General features: G+C 44.6%; 1 protein-coding gene across 1 annotated transcript in view; it reads right to left on the bottom strand.

The window, feature by feature from the left end:
- Positions 1 to 17,168, bottom strand: part of BFSP2 (beaded filament structural protein 2) — a 62,282-nt gene extending 45,114 nt beyond the window's left edge. The window contains exon 1 of the mRNA XM_036760494.1: positions 16,704 to 17,168. Coding sequence (XP_036616389.1) covers positions 16,704 to 17,162 — 459 coding nt within the window. The 5' untranslated portion in view covers positions 17,163 to 17,168. The remainder of the gene's footprint in view (positions 1 to 16,703) is intronic.

Here is a 17,168-nt window from a genome sequence, read left to right as displayed (position 1 = left end):
CTGCTTCAGGCCCTGGGCAAGTACCGAATTGAATCTCTCAATGCGTTAGGTACCTTTTCCAGACTAAAACTTTTGGAGGTCCTGATCTGCCTTGATATAAATGAATAAAAATATCAGGGTGTCCCCTCACCATGGAACTCTATATACTAGGGGAATCACAAGCCTGGTCTCCATCCCTATCGATTGCTATCTAGGGGGAAGCAGATGGTTGGCAGCATCTGAAGGAATGTCTATCCTTGACCCAAAGGAAGGAAGGCGGGAAATCAGAGAGGTATCTTAGCCGGAAGGGAAGGTCCCTCATACTTCAGTCCCTAGAGGACAGAGATGGGCATGCACTTAGTGGATTCTGCACCTGCCCCTTTTGCAGATTGGGGACAGAGTGAGTTGTTAGACAGCCAACCGTAGTCTGGACAGCTAAAGTTTACACCTAAAATAGAACAGCTCGCCGTTGATTTGGCACTTCATTATCGAACTGTTGGATGACGTTAATATTCCCCTCTTGCAGGATTAAGAAGGACCTTATAAACAGGGGCATGCTGGAGTCACCTCAAACCAGCTTAAGAGTGATCCAATTGCTAAATTTTCAATTTGAGCAATTATACCTGGAAACCCACACCTGCCCCAAATCAGGCCTTGATTTATTGTTTCGTTGATTGTCTAGACTTTAAAAAGTTCTAACAAATGCAGATTCATAAAAGTACGTAGTAGGTACATTCCCCTTCCCACCCACCCCTAGACTGGTTGTTAAACATTTACCAGCACACCTATCTTTGTAAAGGTCTAAGAGCTAGGGTGTGACACACACCAATCCTACTGAGACAGATAGTGCAAGTATGATTGTGCACACTGTACAGATAAGGAAACTGAGGCCGAGAGGTGATGTGACCTGTCCTGTCACACTGCCCACTGGCTGTGAGACTTTGCAAAAGTCTCTCCATGTCTCGGGAGCTCCGTTTCCCCACTTTCGGTGAGACCATCCGCTGGCTATATTCTGGTCACCTTGCATTTGCTCTTGAGGACTGCCAAGCAGCAGGTCCCGGGAAGCTGTTTCCTCTGACCAGTGACTGTCTCTGGGTATCTCTGTGTGTCTCTGGTCCCTGCTGGATGTCCATTTCCGAGTGACGTGGCCAGTGGGGGCTGGGAATGGGGGGAAGGAGGGAGAAATCCTTTCCTCTCCCCACTCCGCCGGCCAAGAGCAAATTTCCCCTTCTAGACCCCTCTCTGCCTCCCAGCTTGGAGCTCTCCTCTAGCCAGGGCTTAACTAGTTAAAGCTGAGTTTGGGCGAGGGCGTGGCTAATTAGTTTCCTCAGCCAATCCCACTTGTTCCTTTCCATTCCATCAGAAAAAGATGCTCCCACATCACAAAGGGGGCTGACACATCTTCCCAGTTAGCGGAACACTTCGGTGAGATATAGATACAGTTGTAGAGAGACCCTTTGATTTGGTCCTGGGATTGCACCAGCTGAGTCTGGGGAGGGTCTAGAGACCCCCCCCCCCCCCCCCCATGTAGAATAACCAAGTCAGAGCAGATGATCTCTAAGATCACATCCAGGTCTAGCCTTCTACCTAAGAAGAAGGGAAGGAAACAAACATTTATTAAGCACCTACTATGTGCTTTACAATTATTATTCTCATTCGATCCTCACAACGACCCTGCCAGTTGGGTGCTGATATAATCCCCATTTTACAGATGAAAAAACTGAGGCAAACAGGGTTAAGTGACTTGCCCAGGGTCACACGGCTAGTAAGTGTCTGAGGTCAAATTTGAACTCAAGTCTTCCTGACTCCAGGCCCACTGCTCTATCCATTACATCACCAGCTACCTCACGGTTAATAAGTCCCAACGCTGGTCCTTGAAGCCAGGTCTTTAGATTTCGAGGCTGGCATTCTTTCACCCCAGCATCCCTCTTTTCCAGTCTGTGAGTCCACCAGGAAAACAGGAGATTAACAGGGAGCAGCTACATCTCAAGGTCTAAGTGAGTTGCTAGGCAGCATCAGACCCCATCCATCCCCTGGGAACCCAATTGCTTATCTGTAACATCCACACGAAAAATGAAAGAAAACTCTGGCCTGGTGGCTGGACCCCAAAGGTGCAGCGTCCCAAATCCTGGATTTCCTTATTAGCATCAGCTGCTTTGAGAGCCAGGCTGGAGGAGGCTACCAGCCTTCATTACATGCTGCTGACGGAGACTGATCCTTCATTCAGAGATGGGGCCTTGTATTCCTCAGTGCCCACATTGTACCTAAGCCGAGTCCACGTACCAGGATCCATTGATCAAAAGCTTGTCTTCCTGCTTTCAGGCAGGCCTGGTTCTGTCCTTGGCACTGACAGATAGCAGGTCAATTGTAAAAGGCATTTCCATTCTTAGATCTCCTGCATTCTTTGCTGACTCAATCAGGGCTGAAATCACTTCTCATTTCTCCTGAATAATATGATAGAGGCAGTAAACTGCATCCAGCTCTTTTGACAATAAGAAAAACAAGCCTCTATATCTATATCTATCTCCATCTCTATATGTATATCTATATCATCTATATCTGTATCTGTATCTATATCTGTATCCATATCCATATCCGTATCCATCTATATCTACATCTACATCCGTATCTGTATCTATCTATATCCATATCCATATCCATATCTGTATCATCTACATCTATGCCTACCATCCAACTAGATAACAAACAAGCCAGATTTATTAATTATATTATTAATTATAAATTAAATCTTCAGTTTTGGTGGATCATAAGTTTCAAGCTAGAAGGGGTCATAAGAGGTCATTGAGCCTTTTCATCTTTACCAATGAGGAAAGGGACACCCAGATGGCTGAACTGACTTTCCCAGCATTCACTCAGGCAGTAAGCGTGGGAGCTGAGATTCAAATTTAAGTCCTTTGATTCTATAACTCTAGAATTCTAGAACCAAATTCTAGAAGCAAAATTCTTTTCATCATACAATGTGACCAGACCTATATGTTTGGAAGATTATACTGGTATTTATGTCACCAGTTAGGAGGCTGTTGCAGTAGTCTGGGAGAAAGTTAATAAGAGGCTTCATTGGGGTAGTGAATGGGGCAAAGGGGACACAGATATTAGTTGTGTTGCCGTAGTTAGTGATGTGACGCAGTGGATGATAAAGTGCTGGACAGGAAGTAAGAAAGACCCGAGTCCAGATCTAGCCTCAGACACTTCCTGGCTGTGAGACGCCGGGCAATTCACTTAACCTTCCGTCTACATCGGTTTCCTCATGTGTAAAATGAGGGCAGTAACAGCACCTACCTCCCAGGGTTGTTGTGAGGATCAACTGAAATAATACTTGTAAAGCTCTTGGCACATTGCCTGGCACATAGTCGGCACTTAATAAATGCTTACTCTCGTCCCTCTTGGGTTGCCAATAAAACCTAATTAGTGTCAGCTCATTTCACATACCCCCTTCCAAGTCAGAGAAGAGAACTCTAATCTTCCTTAACCTCCTCTCACCTTTGGCGTGAAACTGAGATCTCTTCCCTATGCGAAGAAGAAAACTTCCTAGCCAGTGTCCTGTTACACAGTTACAGTAACCAGAGCTTTTTACCCCCCGCTTGTACTCTTTGTCAGGAACCAAAATGGACACAAGGAAGTGCACATGTCTGGGTGGACACCAGCAGTTTTATGTGAAGAGAAAACAGGATCAGAATAACCACTAGGACTTAAAAAAAAAACCCTAAAACCAAAAGAACAAAGGATAGCTGTTGAGTCAGTTGTGGGGGGGGGGGAGGGGGAGATGGGAAACCTAATTGTCTTTTCTCAGCATTTTGTAGAGAGACTGTTCCACGGGTGTGCTGATAAATGTTTAACCACCTGCTCTCCAGAAAAAAATGCATCATTAATGCTTTCTCCATAACTTTCTTAAGTTTAGATAACCAACAAGATGATAAATCAAGCCCTAATTGCTAGCTTTCGCTGATTTCTGAGGTGTAAATGCTCACACTGAACATTTAATAATTGACTCTCTTAAACTGGTCCCAGCTGGCTCCAGCCCACCCTCGGGTGCAGGCCATAAACTATTCTTTCTGGATGTGTAGTTAGGAAAGATGAGAGCTTGAGGCATCAGCAACATCTCAGGAAGCTGTGTGGGGCTTTGCCTTCATTTTTGGAAAGGAGCGTGTTTGTGAAGAGACGCACGGAGGGCAAGATCGAAGGTGAGAGAGAAAGATGGAACAAGGTGAGGGAGGAGGATCTAGGCCACAAGTGGCCTTCCAGGAGCCCAGCAGTTTGGGTCAGATATCCAGACTGAAATTTAATTGACTTCAGCTGGATACCCGTAAGAGCTCCCTACAGTATATATGGAGTGGCTCCTCACTGCCTACAGGATTAAGGCTACTCAGCTTGGCATTCTAGGCCCTGCACAGTCTGGCTGCAACTTACTTTTTCAGTCTTATTTCATGTTTATTTTCCCTCACTGTACTCCAGCTTCCAAGTAAGACCCTCTTCCTCTTCTGTTTTTTTTTTTTTTTGGGTTAGGGCAATTGGGGTTAAGTGACTTGCCCAAGGTCACACAGCTAGTACATGTGAGTGTCTGAGGCCAGATTTGAACTCAGGTCCTCCTGACTCCAGGGCCGGTGCTCTACTCACTGCACCACCTAGCTGCCCCACCCTCTTCCTCTTCTTATCCTGCCCCTTCTGCCCCCATGAATTTTCCAAGGTCACCCTGGCCTGAAATGGACTCCTTGAACATCACTATTTTCTATAAGGAACAGCTTGGCACTGTGGGAAATTTTTCTTTTCTTTCAAGATTCATCTCACCTTCTATGGTCTTCTGTCATTCTATCTTTCTCCAGGAATCTTCCTGGCTTCCCCCTTGGCCCAGCTCAGAATGGCCCCATTCTTTCCGCAGCCTCATTGTTAAACAGCTGTTTTCCATTTATCAGGAGAGGCAGTGTGGTCTAGTGGATAGAGAGGTGGCCCTGGAGTCAGGGACACCTGGATTGCCTCTAATAACATTCTCTCTAAAGGTCAATCTCTTTCAGCAAAAAAGGGGTGGAGGTGGGAGGTTGACACCTCCTGACTGTGTAAACTTGGATGAATCACTTGAACCTTCAATTCTCCCTCCTTGCCCCCAACTCTAAAATTCTAAGTTATTGAGCAGGGGCTGATTTGCCTTCATCACACAGGGCTGGTTTAAAAAAAATCACTCACCAAATTAACTTTGATTACATTTGTTTGGCTGTAAACTTGGATGTGAACTTGGATGAATCACTTGAACCTTCAATTCTCCCTCCTTGCCCCCAACTCTAAAATTCTAAGTTATTGAGCAGGGGCTGATTTGCCTTCATCACACAGGGCTGGTTTAAAAAAAATCACTCACCAAATTAACTTTGATTACATTTGTTTGGCTGTAAATTCCTTTAAGAGCAGGGACTGTGGGGTTTTTTTAGCTTTTGTTTTGTTCTGTACAAGGTATACACTTAATATTTATTGAACTGAATTCTGTCCCTTGCTCTTAGCTCTGCTTTCTGGTTGCCAACTTTTCCCATGACAGCCCTTTACATATCAGATCATAAGCTCCTTGAGGGCAGGGGTATCTTTTGCCTCCTTTTGTATCCCCAGCACTTAGCGGAGTGCCTGGCATGTAGTAGGAGCTTAATAAATGTTTATTGATTGATTTGACTGTGCGTAACAAGCATGTACATCCTCTGGTCTTCTTAACTCCAAGCTAAACATCCCCAGTTCAAGAATCTCAAAGTTAGACAAAAACCTCAAGGGTTAAAGTCATCCAGTTTACTCCCATGAGTTAATGGATCCGGCACTAGATTGGAGTCAGGAAATCTTGGGTTCAAAGCCCATCTCAGACACTTGCTAATTGTGTTTACCTGGGCAAGTCACTTCACTTTGCTGTGCCTCAGTTTCCTTATCTGTCAAAAAATGGAGTTGAGCTTGAGATGGCCTCCAAGGTCCTTTGTTGTCTTGAAATCTGTGATCCCGTACTTGATGCAGGAATCCTTGATGAGGGACCTACCCACCAGCCTACACTTGAAGACAATCCATGAGAAGGAACTCCCCCTGCCAACACCATATTTCATTTTTGCATAGCTCCAATTGTCAGTTCCTTCGCTTATTTCTCATGTCCCATGGTTTCCAGTTCCTTCACCATCTTGTTGCCTTCCCTCTACTGGATGCCTCCCAATTTGCCAACCTCCCAGAAACAGGCTATTGTAATGGAAAAAAAAACATGATTTCCTACTGACCCATTGCCACTGATGACAGGGGAACCCAAGAGCCCCAGAAACAGCAGGGCTACCCCATTCTCCAAGCCCACCAGCCCTGCTTCCAGCCTTAGCCCCCAGCGTGACAATCCTGATGGGAAGGGGTCCACCATCTCTACCACCAACAGTACCAACTGACAATCAACTGTGACCAAGGGTCAAGTATGCCCAAGAGCCCCGGGAAGAGCAGAGCCTCCATGACCACTGGCCCTGCTTCTAGCCTAACCTGTTAACACTACCATCCTGGGGACCACCACTCATGGAGAGGCCAGTGACCTGAGGATTGCCTCTCCAGGTGTTATACAGTCTTGCTTTTTTAGCAGCCACAGCTACAGAAGACCCAGAAAGGACAACCACCAAAGGACTAATTGGACTGTCAAATGGTACTTTTACCAATGGATAGGACACTCCAGAAGATTCCTGACCTTGATTCTGCCTTGTCCTTAGGACCTTGCCCCTAAGGATTCCAGGGTGTTTCCATCTGCCTTGCAGCTGGGAACTCCCCTGTGTGTTCTCTCTGTTCATAAGGGAGCTCCTTGAGAATAGGATGCTCCATATGATACCCTTCTTCTGTGGTCCTGCCACTTCTTTGCTCAGACATCTTCAGTGGCTCCCTATTGCTTTTCAGGCAATGGATAGAAGTGCAGAGACAAATCTGGTCTTCACCAAACTTCCTAGAGCTAGCCAAACAATGGAATGAGCTGTTTTAGGGGTTTAGTGGGTTTCCCCTCCTTGGGGAGTCTTCAAGCAAAGGCTGAATGCCCACTTGTTGGGCACATCTTAGAGGGATTCAGGTTCAGCTGTGGCCTCTGAGGTCCCCTCCAAATCTTAGATTTTGTTCAAAACAACCTCTCCATTTTACAGATAAGGAAACCGAACCTTGAAATGATTTGTTCAGGATTGCACAGGTCGCAGGCTAGGTAGAGCCAGGATGTGTGAGGCAACTAGGTCCTTATGATCCCTTGAGTCAGGAGGTCATGAGTTTGAATCCTGCCATTCTGGCTGTGCGATCCTGGGCCATCACTTACCCTCTATCAGCCTCAGTTTCCTCATCTGTTAAATGGAAATACTGATAGTTCCTACCCAGCAAGGTTGCTGTAAGGATCAAAGGAGAACACACATAAGGTGGTCTATAAATGCGAGCTTTTTAAAAAAATTCTGAACCTGGATCTGCCTCTGACTTAAAATCTGGTGTTCTTTCCATGACACCAGGCTGTTGTTTCATCATGTTATAAAACCTCTTGCTTCCTGATCCCAGGCATTTTATTTTATTTATTTTGAGAGGCATTTGGGGTTAAGTGACCTGCCCAGGGTCACACAGCTAGTAAGTGTCCGAGGCTGGATTCGAACTCAGGTCCTCCTGACTCCAGGGCTGGTTCTCAGTCCACTGTGTTACCCTGGCGGCCCTGATCCATATTTTAAGGAAGATTCAGGCTTGGTGCTAATTGTGATTGCCTGTTTCTAGCACATCCACAAACAGGCAGGTTTGACAACAAGCCTCCTGAATACTAAGCCCCGTGCACAGCAGGGCTCACAAGCACCAGGAGAAATTATTCAGATCCCTCCTCATTTAAAAGTCAAATCTACTTACCTTTCAATGACTCCACCATCCCCCTTCTCCCCCTGATGGGCTCTGCAGTTTTAGATTTAATCTAGTGTTTTCTCCCACAGAGTCCATCAATTTCTCCTTCTACTTAGTACTCAGCAGTAAAATCCCAAGACCTATACCCTATGGGCCTTGCTCAGACTTTCCCCTGCTTCCTAAAACTTGGCGTGATCTGGGCTTATAGACTGAGAGGTTGTTGGAACAGAAAAGAAAGTTAGAGATTCAGGCCATTACTAGGGTAGGGCAATGAGGACTTTGCCCTAGGGCACTGAAATTTATCGGGTACAGAGAACACTATCCTAGGATGCATTTCCCTCACTTTACCCATGGCTTCATCACCAGTCCTCCTGCCCTCTCTCCCTTCCCTGTAAAAGTAGCTAGTCTGTGATACCCTGAAGTAGCTCATCTTTGGACACCCTGAAAACCTCATCATGTCCTAAGGTACTCCTCTTTCCTCTGGTGGCCATGCCCCAGGTGGCCTCCCTCTTCTCTTTCCTTACAGAAATTCCTAGATATGGCTTCTATAGAGATCATCTGCTATAGTATCTTCTTTTTAAACAAATTTATTTATTATTTTAGTATCTTTTTTCCCATAGAGGAAAAATGACTTCTCTAAGGATTCCAGCTAGTAAGTGGCAGTAAGTATTCAAACCCAGGTCTCCTGACTCCCAGTTCCTTCTCTTTCCCCTGCCCCTGTACCATAACCTCTTCCTTTTCCATCCTTCCCTCTCTTGGCCCCCAGCCATTTGAATAATGCCAGGTTTCCGCCTAGCTGGGTTCCAGATGAGGAGGGCCCAAAGTTCATGGCAGTTTCCATTATCAGCTCCATTTACTTTGCAAAATAATAATTAATAATAATATTAATAATAATGAAACCTAATTGGGAAGGAATAGATGAGAAATTAGCTAGCATTTGCATGTGAAGGTCATTTTCCTGGACGCCTTTCAGGACCGCTACTGTGACTCTGGAGGGCCTTGGAAAGCAGCCGGTGCATTGGGCCAGAGAAGCTGGCCTGGCTCAACTGGACTTCCCTGTTCTTTGTTCATCGAGACAAAAAGAAACAGTACATGAAAAGACAATGTCTGAATGACCACAGATGGAGCAGCAGGCTGTGATTGACCATCAGAGGGTAGCCTGGGCATCCGGGGGAAAGCGCCCAAGGAGAAAATTAAACATTGAGGGTACTTTTAATAAAAAAGGAAACAAAACAAGCAGCTAAGGCCCAACGTGGCACAATGGAATGAGGCCTAGATCTGGAGTCCCAGGGTCAGAGTTCAAATGTTACCTCTGCAACCTACCACCTGCATGACCCCCATTCTGGGCCTCAGTTTCTTTATTTGTAAAATGAACAGCTGAAGCTTATTTGATCTTTAGGGTCTCTTCTAAATCCTTTGGGCTAGAATGGAGGACACATCAATAACAGAGAAGTAGAAAGGTAAATGAGAAAAAAGGACCCCCCCCCTAAAAAAAATAACTGTCTGGAAAGAGTACTGAATTTGGAGTCAGAGGCCCTGGGTTCAAATTTGGCTCTGCCATATACTACCTGTATGACCTTGAGTAAATCACTTGATTTCCCCTGGGTCTCAGTTTCCACATTTATAAAATGACAAGGTATTTTTAGAGGTCCCTTCTACCTTTGATCTGTGATCCCAATTAGGATTTATTGAAGGAGTGACTGAAACATTGCATTGAAATTAATTGAAATCTACATAGTTACTAAGCAAGTTCAGTTGGTTATGTTGGGGTCCGATGTGAACGTTTTAGTAAAACATTTTGAGAAATCCTATGAGCTCCTGAGTCTTAGAAAATTTCAGTGACTTGAAAGCAGGAGAAAAGAATCTTGCAATAAAGCGAAAGCTTCTCCTTTGGGCCTTTACAAAGGGAACATATTTTGGTGATCCCACTCCCCGCCTCCACTACCTTTTCAGTTTTTTTCCCAGACTACTCAGTCATTTTGTTTGTGGCTTTTGAGAAATCGATTTTTTTTCCTCCTGTCTTTCTTCTTCCTTCATCATTTCCTTCTTCTTCATCATTTGTCTTCCCATAATTGCCTCCAATCTCACCCCTTTCCAATCTGGTCTTTATATAACTGCCCAAATATTGTGCCAAAATCTGACTAGGCCACTGCCCTTCTCAAAAAAAGCATGCGGGACTACCCGTGTAGCAGCTGTCAGGTGAGCCGGTGAGCACAACAGTGCAGCCAACCCTCTGACTCATCACCTAGATGTTTTCCTGGAATAAAGGCATTTTCTTCCTTCTGAGAAGTTGTAACAAAGGAAGCTTCAAGAATGAAGAATTTCTGGCACTTAGGGGCCCAAGCAAAGGCATGTGGCTGCATCAGGGTGGGCCCAGCCCTACTGGAGAAAGACCTCTGAACAAGATCACAAAGCCCTCATCCCTCTTATTGGGGAGAGAGTTCCAGGTTTACAACGCTGCTGCTTCTGCTGCTGTTGAGTCATTTCAGTCATTTCAGAGCCCTGCTCTCCATGACCTCATTCAGGGTTTTCTTGGCATAAATACTGGAGTGCTTTGTCATTTCCTTTTCCAGCTTATTTTACAGATGAGGAAACTGAGGCAAACAGGGTGAAGTGACTTGCCCAGGGTCACATACTCGTAAGTGTCTGAGGCTGGATTTGAACTCAGGAAGATGAGTCCTCCTGACTCCAGGCCCAGTACTCTGTCCGCTGCTCAGATGTAGCTATTTTAAATGTTTCTTTTGTAAAGGAGAATTCTTTCGGGAGGGGCACACATTTATTGGGAAATGACAATGATGTGAGGAAGCAAAAAACATCAATAAATCATCAATGAATGATACTGCCACAAGCGTATACCCCTCTGACAACTACTGTTAGGGGAAGAAAAAAGCACTGATTTCAGAGATGGAGGACCTGGGTCCAGATCCCCCCTCCAACACTGACCTTGAACAAAGCACTTAACTTCCTTGGGTCTAGATGAGTCAGGAAGACCTGAGTTCAGATCTGATCACAGACAGCTGCTGGCTGTGTGACCCTGAGCAAGTCCCTTAATCGAAGTCTGTAAAATGGGGGACAATAATAGTACCTACTTTTCAGGGTTGTTTTGAGGATCAAATAAGATAATGTTTGTAAAGCATGTGCTTTGGCACATAGTAGGTGCTTAATAAAGAGCCCCTAGTTGGCTCAGTGGGTAGAGTCAGGCCTGGAGTCACAAAAGACCTGAGTTCAAATCTAGCCTCAGATACTTACTAGCTGTGTGACCCTAGGCAAGTTACTTAACCTTGCTTGCTTTAATCCATTGGAGAAAGAAATGGCAAACCACTCCAGTATCTTTGTCAAGAAAACCCCATGGATCCACGGGGTCATGAAGGGTCATAAGAATAAATGCATTTCCCCTGCCTTTCCTTCTCTCCCTCCAACTTCCTCATCAGGAAATTGAGGGTGTTGGACAAATGGCCTCTGAAGTCTCTTCCAGCTTGAAATCTATGATTGGACGATCTATGGATCCCGTGATGAAATGTCATTTTCTTTGATTTTAAGAGGAAAAGAAAGGTCTGTGAATCATCATTTTACTGGTGAGGAAACTGAAGGAGAGGGGGAAGGGAAGGGAAGAAGCGTGTATCCAGCCCTTGGTTGCTGTTGTTGAGTCATTTCAGTCGTGTGTGACTCTTTGTGACCCCGTGGACCATACTGTTGGTGGGGTTTTCCTGACAAAGATACTGGGGTGGTTTGCCATTTCGTTCTCTAGTGGATTAAGGCAAACTGAGGTTAAGTGACTTGCCCAGGGTCGCACAGCTAGTAGATTGGGCCAAGAGCCCGACCAAGAGCCTGGATGTGCCTGTACAGTCAGCTTGACATCATCTTGGAAGGAAACAAGAGGACAAACCCTGACCATGAGGGCAAGTTCATCCTCAACTGAGCGTGCTCCTGAACCAACAAACCAGAAAGCTCCAGCCCCTCTTTGTAGGTGACTGTCACTAACAGAAGAGCTGGCAGAAGGGCCAGGTAGAGGATTTTCAGGAAAGTCACTTAATGTGCTTAGATAATGAAATTTAACTTGCAAATTTCCTCCTAATTGGCTTGGACTCCATCACTGTTATATGGATTAAAAACTGGCAGAAAGCCGGTAAACAACATATCTAGCTAAGTGAGGTTTGCTGAGTTCATCCTTATTAAATGTTTGTATTAAGGGACAAAGGAAAACCATGTGGATAATTGCAACAGTAAGTTGGTAGGTGTTGCTAATGCCAGAGAGCCAGAGGAGAAGAATGCAGCAACTCAATGCTCAATTAATGGGCACAGGCTGGAGGAGCAGATAGTGCAGGGCAGGACTTGTCATCAGGATGAACTGGGTGCAAATCTTGCCTCTGGCACTTTCTAGCTGGGGAAGTCACTTGAACTCTTTGAGATTTAGGCAACCTTCTAAGACTTGTGACTCTGATTTATCCACACTCTGGGTTGGCTATGGCAAATTTATAATTCAGTCCTGCATTTCTCCACCATAGTCCTCTGTGTCACCTTTCCCTTTGGTCAAAGAGATGTAGAATAGACATCTTGCAGATCAGAGTTTACATTTGGCACTGTCCATTGCCCCTGTCACTGTATTGTACTTAGCTGCGTTCCCCTCCCAACCCCCAGAGGACGTTAATCCCCCTTGAGGGTAGCAATTGTGCATAGGATTCCATTTTTGTGTCTCTAGGATCTGACACTGTGCCTTGCTAGTAGACCCTTTAAAACGTTGAGCTGAATTTGTTGAATTTAATATCAACTTAAGAAAAATAGAATTAGGAAGGTTAGTCTATGGCAAAAAAGCACAAGAAAGAAAGGACAGAAGGAATAGTAATAGCTAACATTTACACACCACTTGAAAATTTACAAATCCCTCTGCAAATATCTCATTTGAGATAAGGAAGGAAAGAGGGAAGGAAGGATGGAAGGAAGGAAAGAATGAAGAATGGAAGGAAAACTAGAAAGAAGGAAGGAAGGAAGGATGGAAGGGAGGAAAGAATGAAGAATGGAAGGAAAACTAGAAAGAAGGAAGGAAGGAAGGATGGAAGGAAGGAAAGAATGAAGAATGGAAGGAAAACTAGAAGGAAGGAAGGAAGGATGGAAGGAAGGAAAGAATGAAGAATGGAAGGAAAACTAGAAAGAAGGAAGGAAGGAAGGATGGAAGGAAGGAAAGAATGAAGAATGGAAGGAAAACTAGAAAGAAGGAAGGAAGGAAGGATGGAAGGAAGGAAAGAATGAAGAATGGAAGGAAAACTAGAAAGAAGGAAGGATGGAAGGAAGGAAAGAATGAAGAATGGAAGGAAAACTAGAAAGAAGGAAGGAAGGAAGGATGGAAGGAAGGAAAGAATGAAGAATGGAAGGAAAACTAGAAAGAAGGAAGGAAGGAAGGATGGAAGGAAGGAAAGAATGAAGAATGGAAGGAAAACTAGAAAGAAGGAAGGATGGAAGGAAGGAAAGAATGAAGAATGGAAGGAAAACTAGAAAGAAGGAAGGAAGGAAGGATGGAAGGAAGGAAAGAATGAAGAATGGAAGGAAAACTAGAAAGAAGGAAGGAAGGAAGGATGGAAGGAAGGAAAGAATGAAGAATGGAAGGAAAACTAGAAAGAAGGAAGGAAGGAAGGATGGAAGGAAGGAAAGAATGAAGAATGGAAGGAAAACTAGAAAGAAGGAAGGAAGGAAGGATGGAAGGAAGGAAAGAATGAAGAATGGAAGGAAAACTAGAAAGAAGGAAGGAAGGAAGGATGGAAGGAAGGAAAGAATGAAGAATGGAAGGAAAACTAGAAAGAAGGAAGGAAGGAAGGAAGGAAAGAATGAAGAATGGAAGGAAAACTAGAAAGAAGGAAGGAAGGAGAGATCTATTCTCAACATCCTTTGTTAGGATGCTGAGGGGAGCTCGGACAATATCTACAATGTCTTCTGAGCTCCTTGAAAGTACCAATGGACAAAACTATGTTTCAGTTAAAAAAACAAACTATGGAAAAGCTTGATCTATATTACTTGTACCCAACTTTCCTTTCAGCTTCCCCAGTTACTGGCCCTGTTTCTAGGTAACAGACACCAAAGGATACTGCTAAAGGTAGGAGTGACTTCAATTTTGAATTCATTAGACTACAGGACAGAAAGCAGTCCTCTTCGATCTGTTTCTCCCTTCCCCCATACTCCAATTGATTGTATTCTGTGATATGCTATTGCATTCCATTCCATCCCACTCCACCCCATCCCACGCCATCCTAATACATTCTTCTTCCCTCCCTTCCCCTCCACACTATTCCATTTTATTCCATTCTTATTTCTTTCCACATCTCAAACTTCACTATGTTCAAAGTACCTTGTTAGGTTTTGGAAATACAAAGATGAAAAATGACACATTTATCACCTCCAGGAATATAATGGGGGGAGAATATAATATGAACAGAAATCAGAAAACAGAAATGAACATTAGGTGGACTGGATAAGGCAAATGAGAGACTCAGACAAAATGGTTTAAGAAAACTGGAGGGGAGAGAGCTCACTTTCTGTTTGGAGAGATTCAGGGAAAGCTTCATCAAAGAGGCAACACCTGGTCGTGTACTTGAATGTAAGCTACCTGAAGGCAAGGAGCATGTTTTTGCCTTTGTATCCTTGGTATTTAGCACATTGTCTTTTTCTTAGTAAGCTCTTAATAAATGCTTGTTGACTGAATAAATATGGAGGAAAGACAGCATTTCAATGGGCTAAGATGTGTGTGGGGGTATGTACTAGGATTTGCAAATGCCTGGAGGTGGGAGACAGAATGACATCAATGAACAGCTCAGTAGTCTGAGTTAGCTAGAAACATGAAGAACAGGCAGGGCATTAATGTCAAGGAAGTCTGGAAAGGTAGGTTGGCTGGAGTGTCAGACCAAGGACTTTGTATTCTATCCTACGGACAATAGAGTCAAGAGGTGCAGAGGGAGATTATTTTGACAGTTGGTAGAAATAGGTCTCTGAAATTGTCATATTGACTTAGAAAACCACAAGTTAACATTATCTATGTTGAATTGTATCTTTATTTATTTTGCTAAACATTTCCCGATTACATTTTTATTTGGTTCAGGTTGCACTGGAGAGCTGTGTTGGTGTGCGTTGAGTCTGCCACCTCTGGTGTAGAGGATAGATCAGAAACGGGAGAAACAAGAAGTAGGGAGGTCATTGCAGTCCTCTAGGCAAGAGGTGGCAAGGACCGAATTGGGAAAGTGACCCAGTGAGCAGAAAGAAGGTGGCAGATACAAGAGAGATGTGGGAGTAGAAGTACTAAAGACTAAGCAACTGACTGGACATGGTGGATGTTGGAGAGGGAGGAGTAGAAGACGGCTCAGTGGTTATGAATTTTGAGTGCTAGGAGGATTGAGGTGTTCTCAACCAAAAAAAAAATGCGGGGTGGGGAATTTGTTGAATTTAATGTCAATCTAAGTAAAATAGAATTAGGAAGGTTATTCTGCTGCAAAAAGGAACAAGAAAGAAAGGACCAGAGGAATAATAATAGCTAACATTTATATAGATAACACTTTAAAATTTAGGAGCAAAGATAAGGATTTGGAAGGGTTGAGCTAGAGATATCTATGGAACATCCAGGAGGAGATATTCAATGGGCAGTTGATCCCGGGTGACTGGAATTCAAGAGGGAGATTAGGGCTGGATCGATAGATTTGTTAAATACTTGCTGACTGAGTCCATTACAAGGTTGTGTCCATACGTGATTGAAACAATAATCAATTTAGAAAAAAAATCAAGCAACCTGGCTGCTTACTGCAATCCAGACCGAAATGAATGGTGATTGGCTGAATTTTGGACTTTTCCACTGGTTGACTGGTCATCCTAGAAGAAATTAAGGCGAGGCGCCTACTGACCTAAAAGATGGTGTACTACTGCTGTCTTATGTTCATGAAATTACCTCATTTCTTTGACACCATTCTCCAACAGGCCCTGGTTTTTTTTTTTTCCAAATTATGGTGTGTGAGCAGAAATTCTACTAGCCCTTTCAACGTTCCATGCTAGTCCTGCCCCCCACTCATTAATGTGTTCATTCTCCTTAAGTTGCCTGGCACTGGCTAATCTTTGTACATGTTCTGTCCCCTGCCGGAGGAATATCAGCTTCTAGAGGGAAGAGAATACTTCATTCGTGTCTTTATATTCCCAGCATCTCAACTATTTTGAGCAAGGGAATAATGTAGTCAGACTTGGGCCTTAGGAAGATTATTTGGGGAGCTGGTGAAGGATGGATTGGTGAGAGGAGAGACCAATTAGGATGCTGTTCTAGTCATCTGAGACAAATAGAGATAGCAGGGACAGTGTGGAAGAGATTAGAGAGATAGTCATGCACTCTATGGGAATTCTTTTTTTTTTTTTAAGGGGGGAGGTAGAGCCCAAACCTATGGTTTTATTGGTATGAGGAATTTCCAGGGAGGAAACTCCCTCTATCAATGCAGTTCAGCACCTGCTCTGCAACTTATCAGAGGTTGTGACTTGCCCAGGGTCACGAAGACAGTAGGTGTCAGAGGTTGGATTTGAACCCTGGTCTGCCTTATTCTGAAGCCAGCTCCAATGTACCAGGCTCCTTCTCAATAAATGTAGATTAATGAGGATGGGGCAGTAGAGTATAAATCAGAGAAATTACTTTTAAAAAAACCATACATATAGATTCTTTCATGTGTGTATGGATGTGGCTTGGCTTGGCTCTAGCTTTCCCTTCATTTCAGTATCAATGCCAGAAGTCTAGGTAAAAGATGCAAAGGACTGTGTTGGTGGTGGGGTGTGCTCACCTTCTCAAGCCTTTTGGCCCCAGGGGTGCGGGGTCTAACCTTGCATTGGTCCTCAGCCACCAAAAGCCACCAGCTGGACCCACTCACCTGATGGTAGATGCTCTCCCAGGTCTCCCGCAGGGCTCCCCAGTTGCTGATGCTTGAGGCTTTCTTCTCCAGGTAGACCCGCAGATGTTCCTCCAACTCCCTGTTCACCTGCTCCAAGGCGCGGACCTTTTCAATGTACTCTATCATGCAGCCATTCAGGGACTCAAAGAAGATGCCTCTGTTCTTCTCCAGTCCTGGGCTCAGAGCGAGGGCTGTGGACGAGCTCCTCAGACCCTGCAGAAAGACGCTGCTAATGCCCAGGGCCCGGCGGGACACTCGGGTGCCCAGGCTGCTCACTCCTCCAGTTGGCACTGACCCCACATATACTCCTGGGGGTCTGGGGAGGCTACCTAGGTTATTTCCTATAACACTGACCCGGGAGCCTGAGGCCCCTGGACTCTCAAGGCTGGATGAAGGGTGGGACCCCAAGAATGAAGACCGACGCCTTGGGAAGGGCATGTTGGC

The sequence above is a fragment of the Trichosurus vulpecula genome, chromosome 5 (genome assembly GCF_011100635.1).
Source record: "Trichosurus vulpecula isolate mTriVul1 chromosome 5, mTriVul1.pri, whole genome shotgun sequence".
NCBI classification, from domain to species: Eukaryota; Metazoa; Chordata; class Mammalia; order Diprotodontia; family Phalangeridae; genus Trichosurus; species Trichosurus vulpecula.
Note: the sequence above shows the minus strand (reverse complement) of the source record. Positions and strands in the feature narration are given on the sequence as shown.